Source organism: Rhinoderma darwinii, chromosome 6 (genome assembly GCF_050947455.1).
Source record: "Rhinoderma darwinii isolate aRhiDar2 chromosome 6, aRhiDar2.hap1, whole genome shotgun sequence".
Classification (NCBI taxonomy): domain Eukaryota; kingdom Metazoa; phylum Chordata; class Amphibia; order Anura; family Rhinodermatidae; genus Rhinoderma; species Rhinoderma darwinii.
Window position 1 is genome coordinate 74,873,562 of NC_134692.1, and position 26,915 is coordinate 74,900,476.

General features: G+C 41.2%; 1 protein-coding gene across 2 annotated transcripts in view; it reads left to right on the forward strand.

Moving 5' to 3' along the window:
* VPS16 (VPS16 core subunit of CORVET and HOPS complexes) overlaps positions 1 to 26,915 on the forward strand; it is a 286,660-nt gene that overhangs the window by 166,137 nt on the left and 93,608 nt on the right. For both annotated transcript variants that reach the window (XM_075829956.1, XM_075829955.1), the window contains exons 12-16: positions 15,859 to 15,990; positions 18,928 to 19,055; positions 25,606 to 25,641; positions 26,424 to 26,532; positions 26,621 to 26,755. In XM_075829956.1, the coding sequence (XP_075686071.1) occupies positions 15,859 to 15,990; positions 18,928 to 19,055; positions 25,606 to 25,641; positions 26,424 to 26,532; positions 26,621 to 26,755 (540 nt within the window). The remainder of the gene's footprint in view (positions 1 to 15,858; positions 15,991 to 18,927; positions 19,056 to 25,605; positions 25,642 to 26,423; positions 26,533 to 26,620; positions 26,756 to 26,915) is intronic.

A 26,915-nucleotide genomic window follows, 5' to 3' on the forward strand; every position in this document is an offset into this window, starting at 1 on the left:
TGGCATTCTCTACAGAGGGCACTGTGGCATTCTCTACAGAGGGCACTGTGGCATTCTCTACAGAGGGCACTGTGGCATTCTCTACAGAGGGCACTGTGGCATTCTCTACAGAGGGCACTGTGGCAGTCTCTACAGAGGGCACTGTGGCAGTCTCTACATAGGGCACTGTGGCAGTATCTACAGAGGGCTCGGTGGCACTATCTTAAAAGGGGCTGCCCAATCTTGACATTTGTGTCTCTGCCAAACGCTGCCAACTGAGCCGCCGGACTGCATTTAGCACTTAAACTGGATTATTGAAATGCCAGTCAACTTCTAATTTTTTCCATATGTGGCCCACTTACCCGGCCGAGTTTGAGACCCCTGATCTAGTGTATGATTACGGTCTGGTGCCATAACACTTAGTATTAATCAAAAGATTAATAATTTAAATAAATCCAAGGACTTCTGCCTTCATCCTGCAGAGCTTATTATACCTGTGTTTTCTTGCTACTATTGTTATATTACCACATTTTTTTATAATTCAGTAATTATTTGGGGCATAGATACCACCGCTATACAGGTCTCTTCTTATTTAGTTTTACACTGACGCACTGTCTTTTTTCCCCCACAATGGATGTTAACCTTACTGGTGTGTAATTACCCAGGGAAAACCTAGAGCCCTTTTTGAAAATAGGCACCACATTTCCCCTGTGCCAGTCCCCTTGGCACTATGCCAGTCACTCGAGAATATCTGATTTATAATGAAGAGGGAAACAGAAATAACGGAACTAAGTTCTTTTAAGAACTTTTGAGTGTAATCCATCTGGTCCCGGAGACCTGTGCACATTTTATTTTATTTAACTTCGCTTGGACCAGATCTACAGCACTGAACCCTGGGGTACACCACTTATAACCGGGGACCATTCAGAGTAGGAATCATTGACCACAAGTCTCTGGATACGGTCCTTGAGCCAATTCTCAATCCAATTAAAAACTGTACTTTCTAAACCTATAGTCCTTAATTTACCCATCAGACGTCTATGAGGGACAGTGTGAAATGCCTTTGCAAAGTCTAAAAACACTATATCCACAGCAGCCCCTCTGTCTAGGCTTCTGCTCACCTCTTCATAAAAACAAATCAGGTTGATTTGACAACTTCTGTGCTTAGTAAAACCGTGCTGGCAGTCGCTTATAATACAATTTTTTTGCCACAAAATTCTGTTTCTAGTCCCTCAATAGCCCCTCAACTATTTTTCCCACGATTGATGTTCGCTAACTGGTCTATAATAACCCGAGGAAAACCTAGAGCACTCTTTGAAAATAGGCACCACATTTGCCCTGCACCAGTCCCTTAGCACTATACCAGTCAGTAGAGAATCTCTAAATATTATGAAGAGGGGAACAGAAATAACTAAACTAAGCTCTTTAAGAACTGTAGGGGGTAACCCATCTGGTCCCGGGGCCTTGTGTACATTATTTTATTTAATTTAGCTTGGACCATAACTGCATTCAGCAAATTCAGTATATTAACCCCTTAAGGACATGGCCAATTTTAGCCTTGAGGACAGAGCAATTTTTTTTACATTTCCCTCTTTGCATCCCGACGCTCATAACGCTTTTATTTTTTGTACGACGTAGTTGTATGAGACTTTGTTTTTTGCGGGACGAGTTGTACTTTATGTACGTACCATTTTTTGGTACAAATACATTATCGTTTAATTTCTATAAATTTTTAATTAGATTAAAGTGCAAAAAAAAAGCAGTTGTGCAGCAGTTTTAATATTTTTTTTACACCATACACCGAACATAATAAATAATGGTATAGATTTGTAGTACAGGTTGTTACGGTCGTGGCGATACCAAATATGTCTATATTATTTCATGTTTTGGGACTTATATTTTAAAAAGTTGATTTATTATAAAAAATGTGTATTTCTGTGTATTTTATTTACTTTTTATTTATTTATTTACCATTATTTTTTTTTTACATTCATTTAACTTTTTTTTTTAATCCCATAAAGGGATTTATCATTTTTATTTTTATTTTGTAACTGCAATGTACTGGCATAGATCTATATGCCAGTACATTAGCCTGTTACTGATCGTACACAGGCAGTTGTTAGGGCATACCTCAGTATGCCCTAACAACAGGAAATATGTTCAGACAGCCCTGGGGTCCTTCACTGGACCCTGAGCTGTCTGGCCATACGAGTTGTGGGCTTTGATCGCGTCACAGTAATTTTCTGTGACGCGATCAATGTCCAGTCCCCTCTCCTTGAACGCCGCGATCAGCTGTCATCGCGGCGTTCAAAGGGTTAACAGCGGAGAGAAGATGTTTCTCTCCTCTCCGCTGTCAGAGCGGGGCCGTGGCTGTGTATGACAGCCGTTGCCCCGCTCTCGATCGCGCGCACAGACGCGCGCAGGGACGGCTGTCACACAGGACGAGTATGCTCGTCCTAATGCGCGAAGTGCTTGCCGCTCAGGACGAGCATACTCGTCCTGTGTCGGCAACCAGTTAATTGATGTATTAACAGCACTGGCACCGGCTACATCAGCTGCTCTTTCTTCTGTTGTATATACAGAGCTAAAGAACCCATTTAGTAACTCTGCATTCTCTTGATCCCCTGTGATTATCTCCCCATTATCTCTGTTTAGGGGTCCTACATATTCAGAACTTGGCTTTTTTGCATTTATATACTTGAAAGACATTTTTGGAGTTTGTTTTGCTATCCTTGGGCTCCTGCTTGTCATTTTGTATTTTTGCTGATTTTATTACTTTCTACAGATTTTATTAAAGGGAATGTGTCGCTAGAAATTTTTTATTTTTTTTTCAGTTAAACAATTTGTATTTGAGTGATTACACATTGTTTTAATTTTTTACATTTTTTCACAAGTCAGGAAATATTATAAATTAGATTCTAATTTATAACATTTCCATGTGCTGGCCACTAGATGGAGCAGTTCCCAAAATTGCAGCATGGTCCCTGTCGTAAAGCAACCTCATTGATTTGTGCTGCAAATTTGGGGTGGACACACTCTGCTCTAGTGTCCTCACACAATCCCCCCTCCTTTCTTCTGGCTAGTGCCAGGAGAAGGAGGGGTTTGAATGTCTTAAAACCTCCTACACTGTGTGCCGCCGTTTTCTGAGCGACTGCACAGTGTAGGAGGATTAGATACAGGACTCAGCAGACAGTATCACATGAACATAATACACACATCATACACGAACATAAATTACCAGCTCCTGCCGCCTCCGCTGGTCTACGCTTCTTTTCCTTGCACCTTCGCTTCGTTGAACATATGGCCGGAAGTCGTCCTCTTACTGTCCGGCAGCGGCTTCCGGTCCACATGAAAATGGCGCCGGATTTCGCTCTACGAACGAGCTTAGTTTTGGTCTGTGTGGGAGCGGCGCATGCGCCGTTCTCACACAGACGACTTACGCTTCTGAGAATGGAACGGTTCCCGTTCGCATTCTCTATGGGGTTGTATGTGCCGTATAGCATCTCTGGATGTGTCGTTAATCGACACATACATAGATGAAAAAAAAATGGCAGCCCCCGTAGAGAAGTAAAAGTTTGAATACAGTAAAAAGTATTAAGTGACAACACTAATAAATAAAATTTTTGTTTATATTTTATTAAAAGCAATATTATAAAAAAAATCATGACACACCCTTTAACCGCTTCCCGACCGCCCACTGTATATTCACATCGGCATTTGCTGGGCTCTGTGCAGCGCCGACGTGAATTCACGGTGGGTGTTAAAAGCACGATCCGGGTGTCTCAGAGTAGCGCTGACACCTGGATCGCGCTGTTAACCCCTGCCTCTGGTCCCGGAGACATGACCGGGACCTAATTGGTTCAGGTCCCGATCATGTGATCGCAGGGAAAGCTTGTTGTAGCAACGAACTGGAAAGTTTGTTACTACAACAAACTGGAAAGTTTGTTGCTACAACAAACTTTCCCGTGGACCGATTGCAGGTGCTGCAATCGGTTATAAGGTAGAACCGGAGGCCATATAACGGCCCCCGGGTCTGCCATGCACGGCAGCCTATGAGAACCAGCCGGAGGCCGGTCCTCATAAGCTTCCTGTCAGTGTGACTCAGGGTCACACTGACAGTTTATTATACGTTACACTACCTAGGTAGTGTAATGTATTATAGCAGCGATCAGTGCTGCCAGTCTTCAAGTAAAAAGTAAAAAATAAAGTAATAAAAATGTTTTATAAAAGTGTAAAAACAAGTTCTAAAACTTACAAAAACAAAAAATGCTTTTTTTTATTATAGGAAAAAAATGAAAATTTTAAAAAAAAAAATAAAAAAAAAGTACACATATTTGGTATCACCGCGCTCGTAACGACCCAAACTATAAAACTATAATATTATTTTTCCCGCACGGTGAACAGCGCAAAAAAAATAATTAAACTATGTCAGAACCACTATTTTTTTGGTCATCAACCCTCCAAAAATATAGAATAAAAAGTGATCAAAAAGTCGCATGTACCCTAAAATAGTACCAATAAAAACGACAACCCGTCCCGCAAAAAACAAGCCCTTACACAGCTTTTTTGACTGAAAAATAAAAAAGTCATGGCTCTCAGAATATGGTGACACAACAAATAAATAATTTATCGAAAAGTGATTTTATTGCGCAAATGCCACAAAACATAAAAAAACTATATACATCTGGTATCGCCGTAATCGTATTGACCCGCAGAATGAAGTAAAATTTAATTTATAGCGCACAGTGAAAAGTGTAAAAAAAAAAAGACAAAAAACATTGTCAGAATTTGTTTTTTTGTCACTTTGCTTGCCAAAAAAATCTAATAAAAAGTGATAAAAAAATGACATGTACCCTAAAATGGTACCAATGAAAACTACAGATTGTCCCGCAACAAATAAGTCCTCGCACGGCTCCGGTGAAGAAAAAAAAAAAAAGTTCTGGCTCTCAGAATATAGAGACAGAAATTATGCAGTGTCCAAAAGCTGATAAGATCGGGCACCATTTATCAGTGCGACATTGCCCACATATCTGCGGATTATTATTTATTTACCGAATTATTATACCCTCTTATTATGTCCTGATGTACTCTGCCCAATTTACACATACCCCCACATCATAAACTGAAATACCAGCAAAACCCCAAACAGAACAGTTACCAAGCAAACTCTGCGCTCCAAAAGCCAAATGGCGCTCCCTCCCTACTGAGCCCCACAGCGTGCCCAAACACCAACTTACGTCCACATATATGATATTTTATATCCGGGAGAACCCGCTCAACATTGTATGAGGTATTTGTCTTCAGTGGCACAACGTATTGTGCGTTAAAATGGCATATCAGTGGAAAATTTTAATTTTCACTTTGCACCATCCGCTGCGCATTAACGCCTTCGCGCACCACGACTTAATAGCATGTCGTGGTGCGGGGGGTTATATATGGAGCGAGCTCATGCGCTGTGCCCGCGCTATATTTTGCAGGTGTCCGCTGTGTATTACAGCTGACACCCGGGACTAATGGACAGGAACAGCAATCACGCTGTTACAGGAGCCTGTAAAAATTATATTATACTGCAATACATTAGTACTGCAGTGTATTGTACCAGCGACCTAATGATCGCTCGTTCCAGTCCCCTAAAGGGACTTTTGGGAGGTTTCCACTGTTTTGGTACCTCAGGGGCTTTGCAAATGCGACATGACACCCGAAAACCATTCCAGCTAAATTTGAGCTCCAAAAGCCAAATATTGTTCCTTCCCTTCTGAGTCTTGAGTTTATTACCACATATGGCGTATTGCTGTAATCAGGACAAATTGCTTTACAAATTTTGGGGTGATTTTTCTCCTTTATTCATTGTAAAAATTAAACATTTCTATGTTTTTTCAGAAAAAAGTAGATTTTCATGTTCATGGCCTAATTCCACTAAATTCAGCAAAAAAACTGTGGGGTCAAAATGCTAACTATACCCCTAGAAAAATTCCTTGAGGGGTGTAGTCTACAAAATGGGGTCACTTTTTGGGGGTTTCCACCGTTTTGCTCCCTCCAGGGCGTTGCAAACGCGACATGGCACTGAAAACCAATCCAGCAAAATCTGCCTTCAAAATCCAAATGGCGCTCCTTCCCTTCTGAGCTCTGCCGTGGGTCCAAACAGCAGTTTAGTACCACATATGGGGTATTGCTGTAATCGGGAGAAGTAGCTTTACAAGCTTTGGGGTGCTTTTTATTCTTTATTCCTTGCAAATATATTTTTTTTTTTATATTTTTTCAGAAAAAAAGTAGATTTTCACTTTCACAGGCAAACTCCAATAAATATAGCAGAAGACCTGTGGGTCAAGATGCTAACTACACCCCTAGATAAATTCCTTGCGGGGTGCAGTTTCCAAAACAGTGTCACTTTTGGGGGATTTCCACTGTTTTGGCACTACAAGACCTCTTCAAACCCGATATGGTGCCTAAAATATATTCTAAAAAAAGGAGGCCACAAAATCCACTAAGTGCTCCTTTGTTCTGAGGCCGGTATTTCAGTCCATTATCGCACTAGGGCCACATGTGGGATATTTCTAAAAACTGCAGAATCTGGGCAATAATTATTGTGTTGCGTTTCTCTGGTAAAACCTTCTGTGTTACAGAAAAAAATGTATTACAAATGAATTGCAGCAAAAAAAATAAAATTTGTCAATTTCCCCTCTACATTGCTTTAATTCCTGTGAAACGCCTAAAGGGTTAAGAAACTTTCTGAATGCTGTTTTGAATACTTTGAGGGGTGCAGTTTTTAATATGGGGTGATTTATGGGGTCTATCTAGTACATAAGGCCCTCAAAGCCCTTTAGAACTGAACTGGTCCCTGTAAAAATCGGCTTTTGAAATTTTCTTGAACATGTGAGAAATTGCTGGTAAAGTACTAAGCCTTGTAACGTCCTAGAAAAATAAAATAATGTTCAAAAAACGATGCAAATGTAAAGTAGACATATGGAATATGTGAAATAGTAACTATTTTGTGTGGTATTACTATCTGTTTTACAAGCAAATACATTTAAAATTAGAAAAATCATAATTTTTGCAAATTTTCTCTAAATTTTGGTGTTTTTCACAAATAAGCAATGAGTTTATTGACCACATTTTTCCACTAATATAAAGTACAATATGTCACGAGAAAACAGGCTCGGTCTTGAAAGGGTTAAGCTCTTTGTAATTTACAAAGGCTAGAGCTGTACCCTCAGATTTGTATTTTTCAAATGCCCTTTTTGTAATTTATTGCCCGTTTTACAGAAGGTGTAAGCCATGTGGGGTTTAATTTTAGTCGTTTATACTTGTTACCTATAGGAATACATTTTGCACTATAATTATACAAAGGGATTTTAAGATTTCCCATTTATCATTTGTGCCATTATTTGACATTAGTTCTTCCCAGTCTATATCCTAAATTGCAGCCCTCATCCTGGGGAAATTGGCCGCATTAAAATTAAGTGTTTTTGCCCTCCCAGCGTGTGTTTGTTTTTTACAGTATAGCTAAAATACAATTATATTGTGATCACTGTTATCGAGGTTTTCACGAACATTGACATTCCCAACAAGCTCTGCATTATTAGAAATGACCAAATCCAAGAGAGCGTCCCCTCTAGTTTTGTCTTCCATATTCTGGGCCATAAAATTATCCTGCAACAGGTTTAGGAAATTTCTCCACTACGCAGTTGCATCCGAACCATGACACTAATTAAAATCTGGGTAATTTAAAATCTCCCATTGTCACTACAGCACCCCCCTCTGCAGCCCGCTCCATCTGTTTATATAGCTGACCTTCCATCTCCTCAGTTATATTGGGGGGTCTATAGATTGTACAAAAAATAATAATTTCTGCGTTTACCTCCCTTTGTAATCCCACCCACAAGGTTTCAACCTCCTCACAATCTTCACCCACTATTGCCTCTTTCACTCATCTTCATATCACTTCTCACATACAGACACACACCACCGCCTTTCCTATTTGCCCTGTCTTTCCGAAACAGTGTAAAATCCTGTAGATTTACAGCCCAGTAATAAGAGTCTGGCCATGTTTCAACAGCACTAATTCTCTCCCCCAGCACAGTGGATCCCCTACCATTTAGTTGCAAATCATCTGCAGAATACAGTTTGTACCCCAATGAAAATTAAGCCCAGTGCACTAGAAACCCAAAGCCTTCTCCTCCCCTACGAAGACTTAAGCCATTCATTTAACTCCCTGAGCTCCCGCTGTCTTTCTTGTGATGTGCATGGCACAGGCAGTATTCCTGAGAATACTACCTTGGAGATCCTTCCCTTCAGCTTTTAGCATAGTTCTTTAACCCCTTCGCGCTCAGTGACGTACTATTCCGTCATGGTAACCATAGCGTTCGCGCTCCATGACGGAATAGTACGTCACGGGAGGAACGGCCATTTCGGCCGTCTTCCCAACACATACAGGAGCTGTGACAGCTGCTGTCTCGTACCGCAGCTCATATAGCGGGGACCAAATGCTGATTAACCCATTAAAAGCCGCGTTGAATAGCGATCGCAGCTTCTTAGGGGTTAAACCACCATAGACGGCCCACTACATGATAGCGGGCAGCGATGGTTGCGTCTGGGTATGCCATCCACGGAAGCCTAGTTGGTCCTGACCCACTATGCTTGCTGTCAACGAGTAGCTGACAGCTCTAATACACTGCATTACGCATGTAGTGCAATGTATTAGAATTGCGATCAGGGCCTCCTGCGCTCTTGATTCCGTCGGAAAAACGGAAACCTGCCGGAACGGTGACAATTGGAAACCATTAGCAGTGTTTCAGTCACCATTCATATCAATGGTGATGCAAACCTCAGACCGAACCCCGGAACGGAAAGCCAACGGTGATGTGAACAGGCCCTTATCGGTCCTTTATTATTAATAAAAATAAATAAACAAGTTATACATAATTGGTATCGCCGTGTCCGTAACGGCCTGAACTACAAAATTATTTTGTTATTTATCCTGCGCGGTGAACGCCACAAAGGAAAATAATAATAAACCATACCAGAATCACAATTGTTTGGTCACTTCACCTCCCAATAAATGGAATAAAAAGAGATCAAAAAGTCGCATGTACCCAAAAATGGTACTGATCGAAACTACAGTTCGTTACGCAAAATACAAGTCCTCACACGGCTTTCTTGATGGAAAATTAAAAAAAGTTACGCCCCTTAGAATAAGGTAAACCGAAAGTAAATAATTTTTTACTAAAAGTGTTTTATTGTGCAAACGCCATAAGACATAAAAAAAAACTATAAACATATGCTATCGCCTTAATCGTATCGCCACGCAGAATAAAGTGAATATGTAATTTATAGCGTACGGTGAACGCTGTAAAATAAAAATAGAATAAAAAACACTAGTAGAATTGCTGTTTTTTAGTCACCATATCTCTTAAAAATAGAATAAAAACTGATCAAAAAGTTGCATGCACCCCATGAAAACTACAATGAATTCCTCAAGGGATCTAGTTTCCAAAATAGGGTCACTTTTGGGGGGTTTCCACTGTTTTCGCACCACAAGACCTCTTCAAACCGTACATGGTGCCTAATAAAAAGGAGGCCTCAAAATCCTCTAGTGCTCCTTTGTCTCTGAGGCCGGTGCTTCAGTCCATTGCCACATGTGGGATATTTCTCAAACGGCAGAATCTGGGCAATAAGTATTGAGTTGCGTTTCTCTGGTAAAACCTTCTGTTTTACAGAAAAAAATGGATTAAAAACGATTTTCTGACAAAAATAATAAATATGTAAATTTCACCTCTACTTTGCTTTAAAGAAACACCTAAAGGGTTAATAAACTTTCTAAATGCTGTTGTGAATACTTTGAGGGGTCTAGTTTCTAAAATGGGGTGTTTGATAGGGGTTTCTAATATATAAGACCCTCAAAGCAACTTTAGAACTGAACTAAAACCTAAAAAAAAACAAAATGAGGCTATACATTGCTTCTGACATTATGATGATAATGAGCAGTGCCCACCCCGAGATGACCCTAGTTTTGACCGTTTGTATAAACGGAGACCACTATTAGACCATTTCAGTGCCCGGTTTGCCCAAGCATACACCCCTGAGAAGTGTATTTCTATTGATGAGTCCTTGGTACATTTTAAAGGGAGGCTTCAATTCTGTATTTTTAATTTTTACCAACTGGGCGTTGTGAAGAGAAGTGTATGACGCCGACCAATCATTGTCATACACTTCTCATTGTTCCATCCCATCTTTTTTCACTGCACAATCACACTGTGTGTGCAGTGAAAGAAGCTGGGCTGGAACAATGAGAAGTGTTTGATGCTGATTGGTCAGCGTCATACACTCCTCTGTACAATGCCCAGTTGGTAAAAAGTAAAAACACGCCCAGTTGTCTATTAAGAAACTAATTAGCATAAATAAAAAATTGCTCATCACTCGCTCAAAAATGACCGTTTTTCAAAATAAAAACCACTGTTGTTATCTACATTACAGCGCCGATCAGATTACGTAGGAGATAGGGCACTTATAATCTGATGACAGAGCCTCTTTAAGGCTCCGCCACCTACCATGTATTTTGTCTTTGGTTCCCACATGGACCACGACAGCTGGATCATCATTATCCCAGTTACAAAGAACAGTGAACAATTGAAAAAGTAAAAGAAAAGAAGCGTACTTACAGGGGCTTTAACTCCTATTCAATTCTGGTTTGTTAACTCCACTTATTTCACAAGCCACTTAGTCCACCATCTCAACAAGAGCAAAGTTCAAGGCAGAAATATATTATTGATTTACATTTTTATTCCCTATATGAAATTGTAGCTATCGACATTATATTAATTAGTACCATACAAGAAAAGCGCAGTACAGAGCCATATGTATAAAAGTATAACAAATTTATTGACATGGAAATAAGACAAACATTAAAAAAAAACGTATATAAAGAGAAGACTATAAATATTTACTTGGCATGACAGGTTAACAGACCATCCATATAATATAACAAGTATACAGTAGTCTCTGTATTAGAGATGTAAGTAGTGGGTAGTGCAGTAGCCTGAGAGTGGCAATGCCCTATTTAAGTGCAAGTGCCTATAGTCAGGACAACACAGTCCATATGGAGATAGGAGAAGCCAAAGTATCAGGAGATAAACAGCACCACACCATCTCAATAATCCTAGAAACCTGCATGTCATGTGCAGAACCCCAACGCGCGTTTCGCGGTAAGTGCTTCCTCAGAGTGTGTATAGTGTCCTGTAGCAGCGATTGCCCCTAAATAGGGTATGTCACAGGTGTATTGAGTTACACAGCGCCAGTGAGTGCCCGGCGCATATCCCCCGGCGTGACCGGAAGCGAGGCATGCCCCACTTCCGGCCTCCAGTTCTGTAGCGTACATCCGGGTTCCTGACGCGTACCAGGAATACAGGACATGCGCAGTGCACTATAGAAGGCAGGAGCGGGGTAGACGTCACCGCCGGCCACACCCAGACAGAATGCGCACCTCATTGGTCGGCTGGATCGAAAAACAAGGAGGTAACATATTAACAACCCGGCCCCTCTCCTCGCTCCTCCCACCCACTCCAAATATCCCAACACAAAAACAAAAGCAAGACTGCTTAATCCTAGATAGTGTTCGTAATCTATAAGGCTGTACATACCTACATCTTAGTTGTGACTAAGTAAACTGCAGAAAGGAGAAAAAGAGGAGAGGAAACTTCCTCGCTAGTTTTGAATATGTGATCATATTACAGAAGTGTGAACAAGTTATACCATAAAAATGACTACTTAGTGATAAGTGGAAGGTAAAACCCATAGAGGGTAATACTACGCAGAGAATTAGAACATCATAATAATAGAACATATAGTTACATTTAAGACTGCTTTAGAATACAAGTGAATGATGCTACATGACATCTATAATAAATGTTACTGTAACAAAAGTGCCGTCGCAATAAAAAAATCACCATTTCAATATAAAGAAAATACCATATGAAGAAAAAAAAAGAGGGTACAAGAAGGGGATACATATAATTTTTAGGAAGGATGGGAACATAGAGGGAATAGAGAGAATATGTTGTCAAATATACTAACAGAATCATTATCAAAAAAATATATTCTTAATCCCTCTCTTGATACGAGGAGAAGAGGAAATTTGCCGAGATCTTCAGAATCAGTGTCATAGAGGTCATATGTATCTAAGATGTTTATATACTTTTTATGTAGAGACAATCGAGCTGGAAAAAGTTGGTACGTCAAATACCTAATAAAACATATAATACAAGACACATGAAAGTTAATTAAAACTTATGTTTAGTGATAAGGATACATAAAAGTTATAAGAATGGAGCAAAGCGGAGTTTCTCATTGAGTCCAAACGGTGTTATTAAAAGTTGTGACTTCTTCCTGGGGACCAGCAACCGGGATGGCGAGATGTGTAAATTAATTCTAGAAGTATTACAATACATCTTAAGTCACAACTTTTTTGTATTTAAGGATAACTTTCACCTTCAGATACAAGGCACTGCCATAGGGGCGGCATGCACGCAGTCCTATGCGAACCTGTTTCTCGGATTCTGGGAGAGACAGGTTTTCCAGGGGGATGGTGCCCAGGCCGCGGACCATATGCAATGCTGGTAACGCTATATAGATGATATTCTCTGTGTGGCAAGGATCTGAACCTGAGTTGGTGAGTTTCATGCAGTACCTAAATTCAAACCAATTTAATGTCAGATTGACATATACTTTACATAGACATAAAATCTAATTTTTGGACATACAGATCTTCACTGATCAGTGTGGCTTTCTCCAAACAGATGTTTTCCGAAAGTCTACATCTGTGAATTCATTACTGCATGCCTCATCTTCTCATACACGATCCACAATTAAAGCCATCCCGGTTGGTCAATTCCTCAGGATGAGGCGGATCTGCTCCACGAACAGTCTGTTTGAACAACAGTCCGAAGATCTGCGGTCTAGATTTAAGGACAGAGGATATAGCAAAAGGATAATAAAAGCAGGATATATTAGAGCCAAATCAACACTGCATAGTGATCTATTGAGATGCTAGCCCCACGGAACTGGAGATTCCAGTGTGCTCTTTATAACTACATACAATGGCCAATGGGAGAGAATGAGGGCAATTTTGGAACGACATTGGTCAATTTTAAGATCTGAGCCTACTTTGTCCCTTAATCTACCTGAGAGACCCATGATGACGGCCAAGAGAAGTAAGAACCTCAGAGACCTCTTGGTTAAGAGCCATAATATACACAAAGCCTTGAATCCCTTTGGATCGCGGGGACCGAGATTAGGTTGCTACCCCTGTGGTGACTGCATATCATGTCCTAGCATCAGTAGAGCAACGGACTTTGTCAGTTGACGACACGAGATCCTTTAAAATAAGAGATTACATCTCTTGCAGTACGACTCACGTAATCTACTATGCGGTATGTGGGTGCTCTAAGGTCTATATGGGCCCGACCTCTAGAAAACATAGAATACGCACTAGAGAACATGTGCGGGACATTATAGGAGCTAGTGCCATAGACTATTTCGCACAAGTAAAAACCTTACCAAGGCACTTTAAATTATATCATGGCTGTAATCCCAAATCCCTAAAAAATAGAGGAATAGACCGTATACATTGTGGCATCAGAGGGGGCAACTTGAAGAAGGTCCTGGCACAGAGAGAGTGCAAGTGGATTATGAAATTAGGTTCAATTTACATTTTTATAACTTTTATGTATCCTTATCACTAAGAATGATTTTTAATTAATTTTCATGTGTCTTGTATTATATGTTTTATTAGGTATTTGATGTACCAACTTTTTCCAGCTCGATTGTCTCTACATAAGAAGTATATAAACATCTTAGATACATATGACCTCTATGGCACTGATTCTGAAGATCTCGGCAAATTTCCTCTTCTCCTCTTATCAAAAGAGGGATTAAGAATATATATTTTTGATAATGATTGTTAGTATATTTGACGACATATTCTCTCTATTCCCTCTATGTTCCGATCCTTCCTAAAAATTATATGTCTCCCCTCCTTGTACCCTCTTTCTTTTTTTCTTTTTATTTACATATGGTATTTTCTTTATATTGCAATGGTGATTTTTTATTGCGATGGCACTTTTGTTACAGTAACATTTATTATGGATGTCGTGTAGCATCATTCACTTGTATTCTAAAGCAGTCTTAAATGTAGTTATATGTTCTATTATTATGATGTTCTAATTCTCTGCGTAAAATTATGGGTTTTACCTTCCACTTATCACTAAGTAGTTATTTTTATGGATGTAACTCGTTCACATTTATGTAATATGATGACATATTTAAAAGTAGGGCGGAAGTTTCCTCTCCTCTTTTTCTCCTTTCTGCAGTAGGTATGTAGGTATGTACATCGTTATAGATTACTAACACTATCTAGGATTAAGTAGTCTTGCTTTTGTTTTTGTCTTGAGATATTTGGAGTGGATTGGAGGAGCGAGGAGAGGGGTCGGGTTGTTAATATGTTACCTCCTTGTTTTTCGATCCAGCCGACCAATGAGGTGCGCATTCTGTCTGGGTGTGGCCGGCGGTGATGTTTGCCCCATTCCTGCCTCCTATAGTGCACTGCGCATATCTGGTATTCCTGGTACGCGTCAGGAACCCGGATGTACGCTACAGCACTGGAGGTCAGAAGTGGGGCATGCCTCGCTTCGGGTCACGCTGGGGGATATGCGCCGAGCACTCACTGGCGCTGTGTAAATCAATACACCTGTGACATACCCTATTTAGGGGCAATCGCTGCTACAGGACACTATACACCCCCTGAGGAAGCACTTACCGCAAAACGCGCGTTGGGGTTCTGCACATGGCATGCAGGTTTCTAGGACCATTGAGATGGGTAAGGTGCTGTTTATCTCCTGATACTTTTGGCTTCTCCTATCTCCATATGGACTGTATTGTCCTGACTATAGGCACTTGCACTTTAGATAGGATGTTGCCACTCTCAGGCTACTGCACTACCCACTCCTTACATCTCTAATACAGAGACTACTGTATACTTGTTATATTATATGGATGGTCTGTTATCCTGTCATGCCATGTAAATATTTATAGAGTCTTCTCTTTATATACCTTTTTTTTAAAATGTTTGTCTTATTTCTATGTCAATGAATTTGTTATACTTTTATACATATGGCTCTGTACTCCGCTTTTCTTGTATGGTATTCGTTTTGGAGTGGCCCAACTAGTGAGAAAGGGAGGGTGTTCTTTTTGGACACGACCTAGCCCGTTACTACATTGTTCTAGGGGTTTATATATTTGTAATATTATATTAATTACTGCTCATATGAGGTATCAAAAAGGTTGTAACTTATGTTAAAAACAAAAAAAAAAAAACAGTACGGTTTGATGTTTAAAATATTTGATTTTTTTTTGCAGGGTAATGCCCTGCTCACATGGAGGAATTTGCAGGCAGAAAAAAGTCTGCCTAAAAATTCCATCAGTAATTTTGAGGCAGATTTTGACCTGCCTGCACTTTCTTGCAGCGGTTTCCGCAGCATTTTTCACCCGTGGCCACCTGCAAAAAACGCAGTGAAAAACGCTTTCTCTGCCTCCCATTGATTTCAATGGGAGGTCAGAGGTGGAACCGCGGCAAGAAAGAACATGTCGCCATGGAAAAAAGACGCCTCCTCAATGGGAGCCGGTTTTGGAAATTTTTTGGAGCTGATTCCAACTCGGTTTCCCCGTCAAAATCCGTTCCAAAAAACTCTGTGTGAACTGGCCGTAAAAGGGTCAGGAATAATTTTTTTAAAGGTTTAATACATATATGTGCTGCATTAACATCTTCACCATTTAAATGCTTATTCTAATCATTGCATTATAAGGTTGGTCACTTTGTCTAATTTCTAGAAAGAAAGTCAGAAGGCTGATGACTACCTTCGTGAGATAAAGGATCAAAACCTGCTTCCTGTAGCTGTAGCAAAATGCATTGAAGCAGCTGGTTATGAACATTCAACAGAAATACAAAAATCATTGCTAAGGGTAAGTTAAGACCCTTAGTACAGAAACAACTGTACTGTGCGGTGTGAATACATACAGATTTTGATTTATTAGCTTTCAGAACCCTCTTTCTCAGTAGCACAGACATAAGGCTGAATTCGCACTACGTTTGCAGTGTCTAATTGGCTTATGTTCTGGGAAAGCTCCCGACGCATGTACTAAACATATCCCCATTCACCTGATAAAGGACAAAAGGGTGTCGCTTTGGCCTATGTCTGGTTGATATATGTCTGCTGCGCTATTCCATACAGAGGCATCCCACAAAAAATGTATACAGCTTGGCATACATCTAATCTTCCTAATATATACCTCCAACGTACACTGAAAATGCAGTGTAAATAGACCCTGAACTGTTAGCCGACCTCTTTCTCCCCCAACCTCCTCATAAACATGCACTTCTGGGTTCAGCCTCTCTTCCTGCAGAAAGAAATGACTTGTCCCATCTTCATTTCTCTCCCAGACCCTACTGTTCGGGGACTGTCAGGAAGTTAATGAGATGCTTATCTTATCTCCATTTGGTATTCCTTTAATGTGTTGCAAATTAAAAATAATTTTTTTTGTTCAGTTACTTATTTTTATTATATTCGCTTTTTTGGTGTATTATTTTTTTCTTCCACAATGTGAAAAATATTAAATATCCAATAATAATTTGACATGTTGGCCATGGTTTTTGGCCCTTCTTGGCCTCATTATACCAGCCTGTGGCTGCCCCAGTGCCCTATTGTTACTCCAGATGGTCGGCTACTGGATCGTACTGGGTACACCTGGTGGAGGCGGGTATCTGAGTAATAATGGGGAGGTTGGTTATAGCCTTTTTACTGGCTAACACTACGCCCCACCTTTAGAAATGGATGTTGTCAAACAGACAACTAGGTGCTAATAAAGTATTAAAAAACACAGACATAAGAATTTATTTTTTTATCGAAATAAATGCTCCCCCCACAGAACCCTCTTTGACCATTTTATTAAAAAAATTTAATTAAACAACCACGTAGATCATCGCAGTAATCCCAACGAATCTACAAAGTAGTCCAACCGGTCCTGCGGAACCTTCCAAACAAAACAAAATAAAGTTAGTAGTATGAAAAAAAACGTATATTCACCTACAGCAGACTTCAGTCTTCTCCCCTGCTCCGCAATAGAAACTAGAGGTCAATGAGCTCTAATTTCTATTGTGGCGCACGGGACCTAGACATGTGCCAGAAATGTCAATAGGTATTAATAATTCTGGCACTTCTTGGAGGTCCCGTGCGCCACAAATGGCTAATGCAGGGACTCCTAAAGTAAGAGTCCCTGCATTAGCTATGTGACATGGGTTACTAGCGGTCACATTGAAAATAGGTCAGTGACATAAAAAATGTATGCCATATTTTTAGGATAGGCCCTCAATATCTGATCGGTCGAGGTCCGATTCTTGGCACCACTGCCAATCAACTGTTTTGAATGGGCCGCAGTGCTCCTACGAGTGCGGCTTACCCTTCATTCCCTGCTTATGGCTGAACACCAAGAAAAAAAAGGTGTTTGTGACCTTTTTGGAGTCCTTATTTTTTTATGTTGAGAAAGGATAAGTGGAAAAGGGAGGATCCTACAAGGCGCTGCTGCGTGGCTGTTGGAAGATATTGACGGTGGTAGACAAAGTAATATGAAAAAGTGTCTGTTTATTGTAAAACAATGGTGGCTACGCGTTTCAACGCTGTATCAGCGTCTTCCTCAGGCCAGAAGACACTGGTACAGCGTTAAAACGCGTAGCCACCATTGTTTTACAATAAACAGACACTTTTTCATATTACTTTGTATACCACCGTCAATATCTTCCAACAGCCACGCAGCAGCACCTTGTAGGATCCTCCCTTTTCCACTTATCCTTTCTTATCTCAACAAGCGGTGACCGCACGGTTTAACGGTCCGGATCCCGGCAGCAGCATTTGTGGATTTTCGTATCCCTTTATCCAAGCACTACCTGGGTGAGAATGTTACACTACTACTGACATTTCACCTAAACCCAATTGACCTGCACTATGTGGCGCCGTGCTTTTTGTTTTTATTTCCACTTATTTTTTATGTATCCACATCATTGTTTAGAAGTTGTAGGGCCAATAATTAGAGGATTTAATAATAATAATAATAATAATAATAATAATAATATAATCTTATTATTAATAGCTTTCTCTCTTCTGATCCACGAATCATGTACTTTGCCCGTCTTGATGGAAGTTATTAATTTAGCCACCTATAATACTCTTCATGGGGCTGTCTTTTCACATTTAGGAAGGCCAGCTCATGTTAGTCTATTATCTGGCTTGTTCCATTCAGTTCATGTATACAATATGCCATAAAGCAGCTTATATTTCCAATGTACAATAGTGTCTAACTTTCTGTGGCCCATTTTACACTATAGTGAATTTGTTGGATAGGTGGAGGCCCCCGCTTTCTCCCATTTCCCCTCTGCCCACTCATTTGAAAAGTTCTGAGGGCGGCGTAAAAATGCAAGTCTGGCGCCTTGCAATGTACTCCATTCAGAATTTTTCAGATTTCATTGTGGTCTATTGTGCACTGAGCTAATAAATTGTAGAACATTGTAAAACCGTGCCCATTGCATCACATTGTCGTTCTTAGGTAATCATGTGGTGATTCAAAAACATTGCACTTATACTTTTTGTGGGTTGTATTGATGGGTTATTTGAGATTTCTTAAACTGAATGTGCAAATATTTAGATTGTTTAGAGAGGATATAGACATCATTTCAATACATTTCCAATTACATCTAGACATAATAAAGCTTATTTTTTGTTAATAGTTTATTTTTTAGAAATGACACAAACACATTTTGTTTTCCACTACTACATACAAAATGATTTGATTCTGTATTGCACAGTTTGTTTCAACATGCTCTTAAACAAAATTCCTTTACAATTGCAGGCTGCATCGTTTGGGAAATGTTTTCTAGATTCATATTCGCCTTCAGATTTTGTAACTATGTGTCATGATCTCCGTGTTCTCAATGCAATAAATGATTACCAGATTGGTATACCTTTGACTGTTGTACAGTATCCTTTTCAAAGATGAACACACTGTGGAATATTTTTGTCTAATGGTTTATAAGACCAATAGTTTAAATAATTCTGTATTGTGCCTGTTAACACCACATCGAATCTAAATGGAATATCTACTAAATTTACTAAAAATGTATGAACTCTAATTTCAAATGTGTATAAACATGGTGATTAAAAAGGCATGGTGCTAAATTATAGCCTGAGAAAACATAACACCAATTTATTAACATGAAAACACACTACCTATCCAAGTTTTATCTACACACTGCAAATGTTCAAAGTAATTTCCATTAGTGACACGGCGGATTTCTAGGTGTTAGTTCTGTCCATACGCGTGCCAGTATATCCTTGGATCTGGACTCCACTGTTTCAGTGATGCGTTGTCTCCGGTCATTAATATCCTTTGGCTGAGGGGGCAGATACACTGAGTCTTTCATGTAGCCCAACAGAAAGAAGTCATAGGGTGTTAGATCTGGCGATCATGGAAGCCAGCACAACATTGGTGAGTCGTTGTTTCTGGCGTGGCCGATCCAATGTTCCGGTACAGTTTCAGGTATCGGCGAACATCCAAATGGAAATCTGGAGGTGTACCGTCCTGCTGATAGATATTCCTCGATCTGTGGCATAAGCCATTCCTTTAACATGTCCTGGTAGGAGTGGCCAGTTACTGTATTGCCGGCAAAAAAACGAAGGACCGTATACTTTGAGCCTGCTCCTTGCACAGAACACGTTTACTTTGGGTAGCCTCACTGCTGAACACCAGCCTGTCAGTGAATTCGTCCTCTTCTGCAATGCAATGCAAAAGTCACGTCATTTTGGTTTGTAGTCTGGTTTCAGCTTCTAAAGAATATGTAATCTGTATGGCTTACAACGCAGATGTTTTCGTAAGATACGACATACCGTGGTTTGTGGCACTTGTAGTTCCATACTAGTCAGCCTGGTCGACTTTCTAGGACTACGTTTTATACACGGCTCAAATCCTGTTCACTGTCTGTTCCGAAGTGTTTGTGTGGCCTAGACTTTTTCCATGACATAAACACCCAGTGGTTTCGAATTGCTCGAGCCAACGCAAAATGCAGTTTCTATGCAGAACACGTTTACCAAATTTATTCGGAAAGTTTCTCTGTACTGTCTCGAAAGACAACGTTCTTGCAAATTCCAACACGTAAAAAGCTTTTTCTTGCTTTGATGTTGCCGTCTTATGTCACACTATGTAAGCACATTTCAAATTCGGCTCTTGAAAATGAAAGCTGTGCTGTGATTGGTTGCTATGGGCAGCTAAGCCAGTTTTCGCTTTGATTTTCAGTCACTGGCCATTTAAATACAGGCCTTACTTATGCACCATCCTTTTTTAATCACTTTGTGTTAGGGTGCGTTCACATATATCAGTATTGATGGCTGCTCACATATGTCATTTGTCCCTCTCCGTTTCTCTCCGGCGTGTTGCAGAAAAGCCAGAGGGAAACTGATGCTAGAACGGACCCCATAACTTTCTATGGGATCTGTTTTGGCACATGGGACATAAGTTGTGGCGCTGCATGGTGCTGGACCTGTACAGGAGCCGGATCCAAAAATGTTGCCTGCAGCGTTTTTAGATCCGGCTCCCAGGGAGGTCCAGCTCCATATCGTATCTTAATTCACTGTTAGCCAGAAGAACACCGGGTGCTGCCACATCCACCTTCCCGCAACACCCGGCATGGGAATTCCCGGCCAGAGCATTGCGGATGCTCTGGGCGGGGAGCAGGTGCGGAATTTAGTGACACCTATCCCCCCCTGTAGATAGTGCCACCCCCCTGTAGATAGCGTTACCACCTCTATAGATAGCGCCACTATAGCTCCCTCTAAGAGCCGAATCTTCGGACAGTGTGTTGCCAACGCTGTGGCCAGAGATTCCGCTTCTAAAGGTAACCCCTAACATCACTGTCCATATATGGACAGTGATGTCAGGTGCTCCTCCAGGAGGGGCAGTTGGTGGCGCTATCTACAGGGGGCGTGGGTAGGGCTATTTTCGGGGGGCACTGTGGTGCTATTTCAGGCGGCACTGTGATGCTATTTACGGGGGCACTGTGACTTTCTACGGAGGGCACTGGTGCTATCTACGGGGGTGCTGTGGCGCGATCTACAGGGGGCACTGTGGCACTATCTACAGGGGGCACTGTAGCACTATCTACAGGGGGCACTGGTGCTATCTACAGGGAGGTGTGTGTCACTATCTACAGAGAGCACTGTGGCATTATCTACACATGAACTTCATCCGTTTTTAAAACGGAGTGTGAATAACAGATGCAAAATGCGTCAAAAACGGAAACACGGAACGGATGCAAAACGGCCGTTAAATACTGACCGAGAAGGCCGTTTTTAACGGTCGACACCCGGACCTTGTCGTGTGAATAGAAACAACAGCAATCCCAGCATGGTGTGGGGTTGGTAGCTGTAAAGGCCACAAAAACTAGTTACTCCCTCAAATTAGGGCTAGTGACCGAGGCCGGAGCAGAGAAGAAGAGCCCTGACATGCCAGGATCAGGTCAGAAGTTTTGTGAAATGACAAGTACACATGTATTTAATATATCATGTATCCAATCTATCACAAACTATGCACCACTGATGCACCAACTGATGGTTTTGTAGTAAAAATTGTGAAAAAGCCTGATGGCAAATGGTAAATTTTTGCATCAGTTGTAATCACTTGAGAGACAAAAAAACGGATGCTGATGCATCAGTTGCCATCAGGCTTTTTCACAATTGTTACTACAAAACCATCAGTTGCCATCGATTGTCGTTAGTTGCCATCAGTTTTTACCATACGATCTTAAAGAGGCTCTGTCACCACATTATAAGTGGCCTATATTGTACATGATGTGATCGGCGCCGTAATGTAGATTACAGCAGTGTTTTTTATTTAGAAAAACGATCATTTTTGACGGAGTTATGACCTATTTTAGCTTTATGCTAATGAGTTTCTCAATGGACAAGTGGGTGTTGTGGAGAGAAGTGTATGACGCTGACCAATCGGTGACCAATCAGCGTCATACACTTCTCTCCATTCATTTACTCTCCAGATAGCGATATAACTATATCGTTATGTGCAGCCACATACACACACACTAACATTACTGCAGTGTCCTGACAATGAATATACATTACCTCCAGCCAGGACGGGATGTGTATTCAGAATCCTGACCACTTCTCAGCATGTCTCTGTGATTTACAGCACAGCAGGTGTAGTCTCGCGAGATTACACTGTAAACTGTCATTTACAGCGAGATCTCGCTGTGCTGTAAATCATAGAGACGTGCAGAGAAGTGGTCAGGTTTCTGAATACACATCCCGTCCTGGCTGGAGGTAATGTGTATTCATAGTCAGAACACTGCAGTAATGTTAGTGTTTGTTTATGTAGCTGCACATAACGATATAGCTATATCGCTATGTGCAGAGTAAATGAATGGAGAGAAGTGTATAACGCTGATTGGTCAGCGTCATACACTTCTCCCCACAACGCCCACTTGGTCAAAAAGTAAAACACGCCCAGTTGTCCATTGGGAAACTCATTAGCATAAAGCTCATATAGGTCATAACTCCATCAAAAATTATCGTGTTTCTAAATAAAAAACACTGCTGTAATCTACATTACAGAGCCGATCATATTATGTACAAGATATGCCACTTATAATGTGGTGACAGAGCCTATTTAACATCAGTTTTTACCACAATGGTCCACCAAAAAGGTAGTCTAGGGTCTGAAAATGTGCCGATTTTATCAGAGTGGTGAATAGTTTGTGACAGATTGGTTACAGGATAGATTAGAAACATGTTGTATACTTGTCATTTCACAAAACTTTTGACGTGATAAGGGCATGTCAGGGCTCTACTTCTCTGCTCCAGCCTCGGCGCTACACTGAAGTCTGACACACACATTGTAATTTCACGTGTGTCATATTCAGTGCATCGCCGGTGCCAAGTGGGAGAGCCCAGAAGGCAGCTACTGTCTACTCACCTCAGAGTAGATCTTCGAAGCAGCCTTGTGAACCTGAAAAGACGCCAAATGCTAGCCCTAACTTCAGGGAGTAGCTAGTTTTTGGCACCTTTACAGCTACCCAAACCCACCCCGCATCTCCTACCCACCAGACACCACACTGGGATTGCTGTTGTTTCTATTCACACGATAGGGTCCCAGTGTTGATCGTTAAAAATGGCCGTCTCGGTCCGTTTTTGACGGCTGTTTTGCATCTATTTTGTATGTGTTCTGTGTCCCTGTTTACGTTTTTGATGGCCAATTGTGACCCATTTTGCATCCGTTTTTCACTATCCGTTTTAAAAACTGATGAATTTCATGTGTAGATAATGGCACAGTGCCCTCTGTATATAGTGCCACACTGCTCTCTGTATATAGTGTGACACATCCCCTGTAGATAGTGGTGCAGTGCCCTCTGTATATAATGCCACAGTTCCCTCTGTAGATAATGCCACACTGCTCGCTGTATATAGTGCCACATACCCCGCTGTGGATGCCACATTACCCCCTGTAGAAAGTGCCATCCATGCCCCCACTGTAGATCGCGCCACCCTCCCCACCACCTGGAGGAGCCCAGACATCAATGTCCATTTATGGACAGGGACGTCAGGGTCTCCCTCTAGGAATCCCCGGCCAGAGGGTCGGCAACTCTCTGGCCGGGGATTCCCTCCAGGAGTACCCCCTGATGTCACAGTCCATATATGGACTGTGACGTAAGGGGCTACTCCTGGAGGGAATCCCTTCGCCAGAGTGTTGCCGACACTCTGGCAGGTGATTCTGCTCCTGGAATAGCCCTTGACGTCAAAGTCCATATATGGACATCAGGCGTTCCTCCTGGACCGGAATCCTCGGCGGCAACTCTCTGGCCGGGGGGATTGCGCTCCCAGAGCGAGCTACAGTGACACAATCTACAGGGGGTAGCGCTATTTACAGTGGGGCGGTGCTATTTACATGGGGGCATTGGTCGCACTAAATTCCGCTCCTGCTCCCTGGCCAGAGCGTCGGCATTGCTCTGGCCGTGGATTCCTACGCAGGGTGCTGCCGGAATGTGGATGCGGCAGAACCTGGCGTTGAACTTGTGAAAAATACATTAAATAGGATGCGGTGCCAGACCTCTCATGGAGCCAGACACAAAAATGTTGCAGGTAACTTTTTTGGTCTGGCTCCTGCACAGGGTCGGCTGCACAATGTATGTCCCATGTGCCAGAACAGATTGCATAGAAAGCTATGGGATCCGTTCTACCATCAGCTTCCCTCCGGCTTTTCTGAAACACGCCGGAGGGGAACTGACAGGGTGCCATGTGTGAACGGCCCTTTAGAGATAACAGAAAAAAGAGAAAAAAGGATATTCTATTGAAATAGGCCAGGCCGTGTAAAAGTACCTTTAGGCTTTCATGACAAACATCGGCACCTTGAGATCGTGTCGTGGGGTGACGGTGGGGGTCATCCCCTCGCGGTCCTATTGACCGTTGCTTCTAAGTGGTTAAACTGCCGGGATCAGCGTTCACTCCGATCACTGCTGTTAGTACAAAGTGTCAACTGTCATACCCAGCTGACACCTGTAGCATTTAAAGTGGGCTCAGCACCATACTTCTCTCCCCACGCCATATTTTACAGTTTCGTCATGGTGTGGCAAGGTGTTAACGAGGACCTGTCAGCACTCCTGACATGTCCGGTTTACTAAATAATTGTACTCCCCATGGAAAAATCATATTGGAACATATTTTCTTAGAACTCTGTTGTGCTGTGCAGCTGTTATTCCTTCTAGAAATTTAGTGTTAGCAGTTGGAGTGGTCTCCCTACACAGACTGACAAAGTCCACTCAGTGCTGACTGCGTAGAAACATACTTCTGACAAGGGGCATAATGGCAACACCCAGTTTTCAATTTATTGAAACTTTTCTTGGGGGAATAACTGTGCAGAGTTGTTATAAAATATGTTCCAGAATAGTTTTTTCATGAAAAATGCAAGTATTTACTAAAATTTACTTGACAGGTCCTCTTTAAAGGGGTATTCCATACTTAAACTTTTATGGCGTGGCCGCAGATTCTAGGTAGAGAGAGGGCCACGCATGTGCGCCACTCTCCCATTCTGTTCAATTGGAGTTCCCAGAAACAGCTGAGCAAAGGCTGCTCGGCTCTTTCTGCAACTCCCATACAACAGAATGAAGAGGCCCCTCTCCACTAATAACCCCTCTCCTCTATTACCCACCTGAAGTTGGCAGTTTGCGGCTGCCAAACCAGGCGATACAGGTCGGATGTCCCCCAAACCTGATATCCACATCTGTCAGACATTTATGGCATATCCTGTGAATATGCCATACATTTCTAAGTTGGGAATAACCCTTTAAATTAGTGCAATATTGATTAACGTGGACACCGTTTATGTGGGTAGCAATGTAATTGATTTTTTCTTTTTGTGAATGCTAGCAGATATACTGATATTTGAGCTACCCACAGCTAATGTGGAGAACACACATTGAATACTGGTACTTGGTGAATTCATCAAATATTCTCCTTTACATTTCTGCAGATATAAGCAACTCACTATTCCAGTCCTTCTAGACAGGTATTGCTTTAGTCAATGCTATTCGTATGTGATATCTGTTATATATTTATTACGGATTAGCCGGTGGAATTTTTGCAGTGGTTTTGTGATTATTCTGGACCTTGTTATGTTCTGACACCAATTAGGTCACCTTTTAACTGAACAGGTCAGCTAAATATTATGATGACAATGTAATTCCTTCCGTGGGTATTAGGAATCAGAATTATACTTTATCTAAAACAAATGATTTTGCAAGGATCACATTTTTATGATGTTTTCAGAAACATGAGAATGCGAATCTCAATCCCATCAAGCTTATTATAGTATTGGAACAAGCTGTGAGCAGTATGGCTATACCCCCCCCCCCCCCCCCCCCCATTTAAGCAAGTTAGCATAGTGTAGCATTATTATTGCGCGTTTTCTCTTAGAGTCCTTGCCTTATTACATTGGGGCCACTACTAATGTAAAACACGGTCCAACTGGCTACTAGATAGATGTACCTAAAACTCAAAATAGACATAGCCGGTTTGGTTTAGAATAGATAAACAATAAGGTTTTGACCATTTAACTATTGACCAATTATCCTATGTACAAAATAATTATTCATAGCATATGAACGATTTTAATTGTGGTCAACAAAGTGTATGTTCAATTTATATTACTGTGAAATGTTGTTAATGACCTCCAAATACGAACACTAAAAGCGTATATGCGGTCTTTTGAAGACTTATTACTTTCAGAAGGTAGTAATGTGCTAGTTTTGTAGCGTGCCACAAACCTATAGTATTTGTCTTTACTTGCAGATTAGTTTTGAGAAGGCTTTATCCACTTGCTGTGAAAATTTGTGAACACCTAAAGATTCCCGAATTTCAAGGCGTGAGTCGTATTTTAGCTCATTGGGCATGTTACAAGGTAACACGTTTTTAATATTTTATGTATTTATTATGTTATTCTTTTGTCCTGTTTGTGTGCATATATCTATATTTGCTTATTTATTTAGGTACAACAGAAAGAGAATTCAGATGAAGAAGTAGCCCAGGCCATCAATCAGAAACTCAGTGACACTACTGGGATTTCCTATTCAGAGATTGCCTCAAAGGCGTGTGACTGTGGAAGAACAGAATTGGCTATTAAAGTAAGTTTATTTGGTGTTTTTATATGGTATACCCAAAATAGTTTGTGGTAGAAACAGCAAAATTTAGGTTCAGCTGATATTTATCTTCCCCAATATTCTATAGACTTTCAAATGTGGCAAACGTGCCTTTTTGTTTCAGTGGGAAGAGGGAGACAAGCCA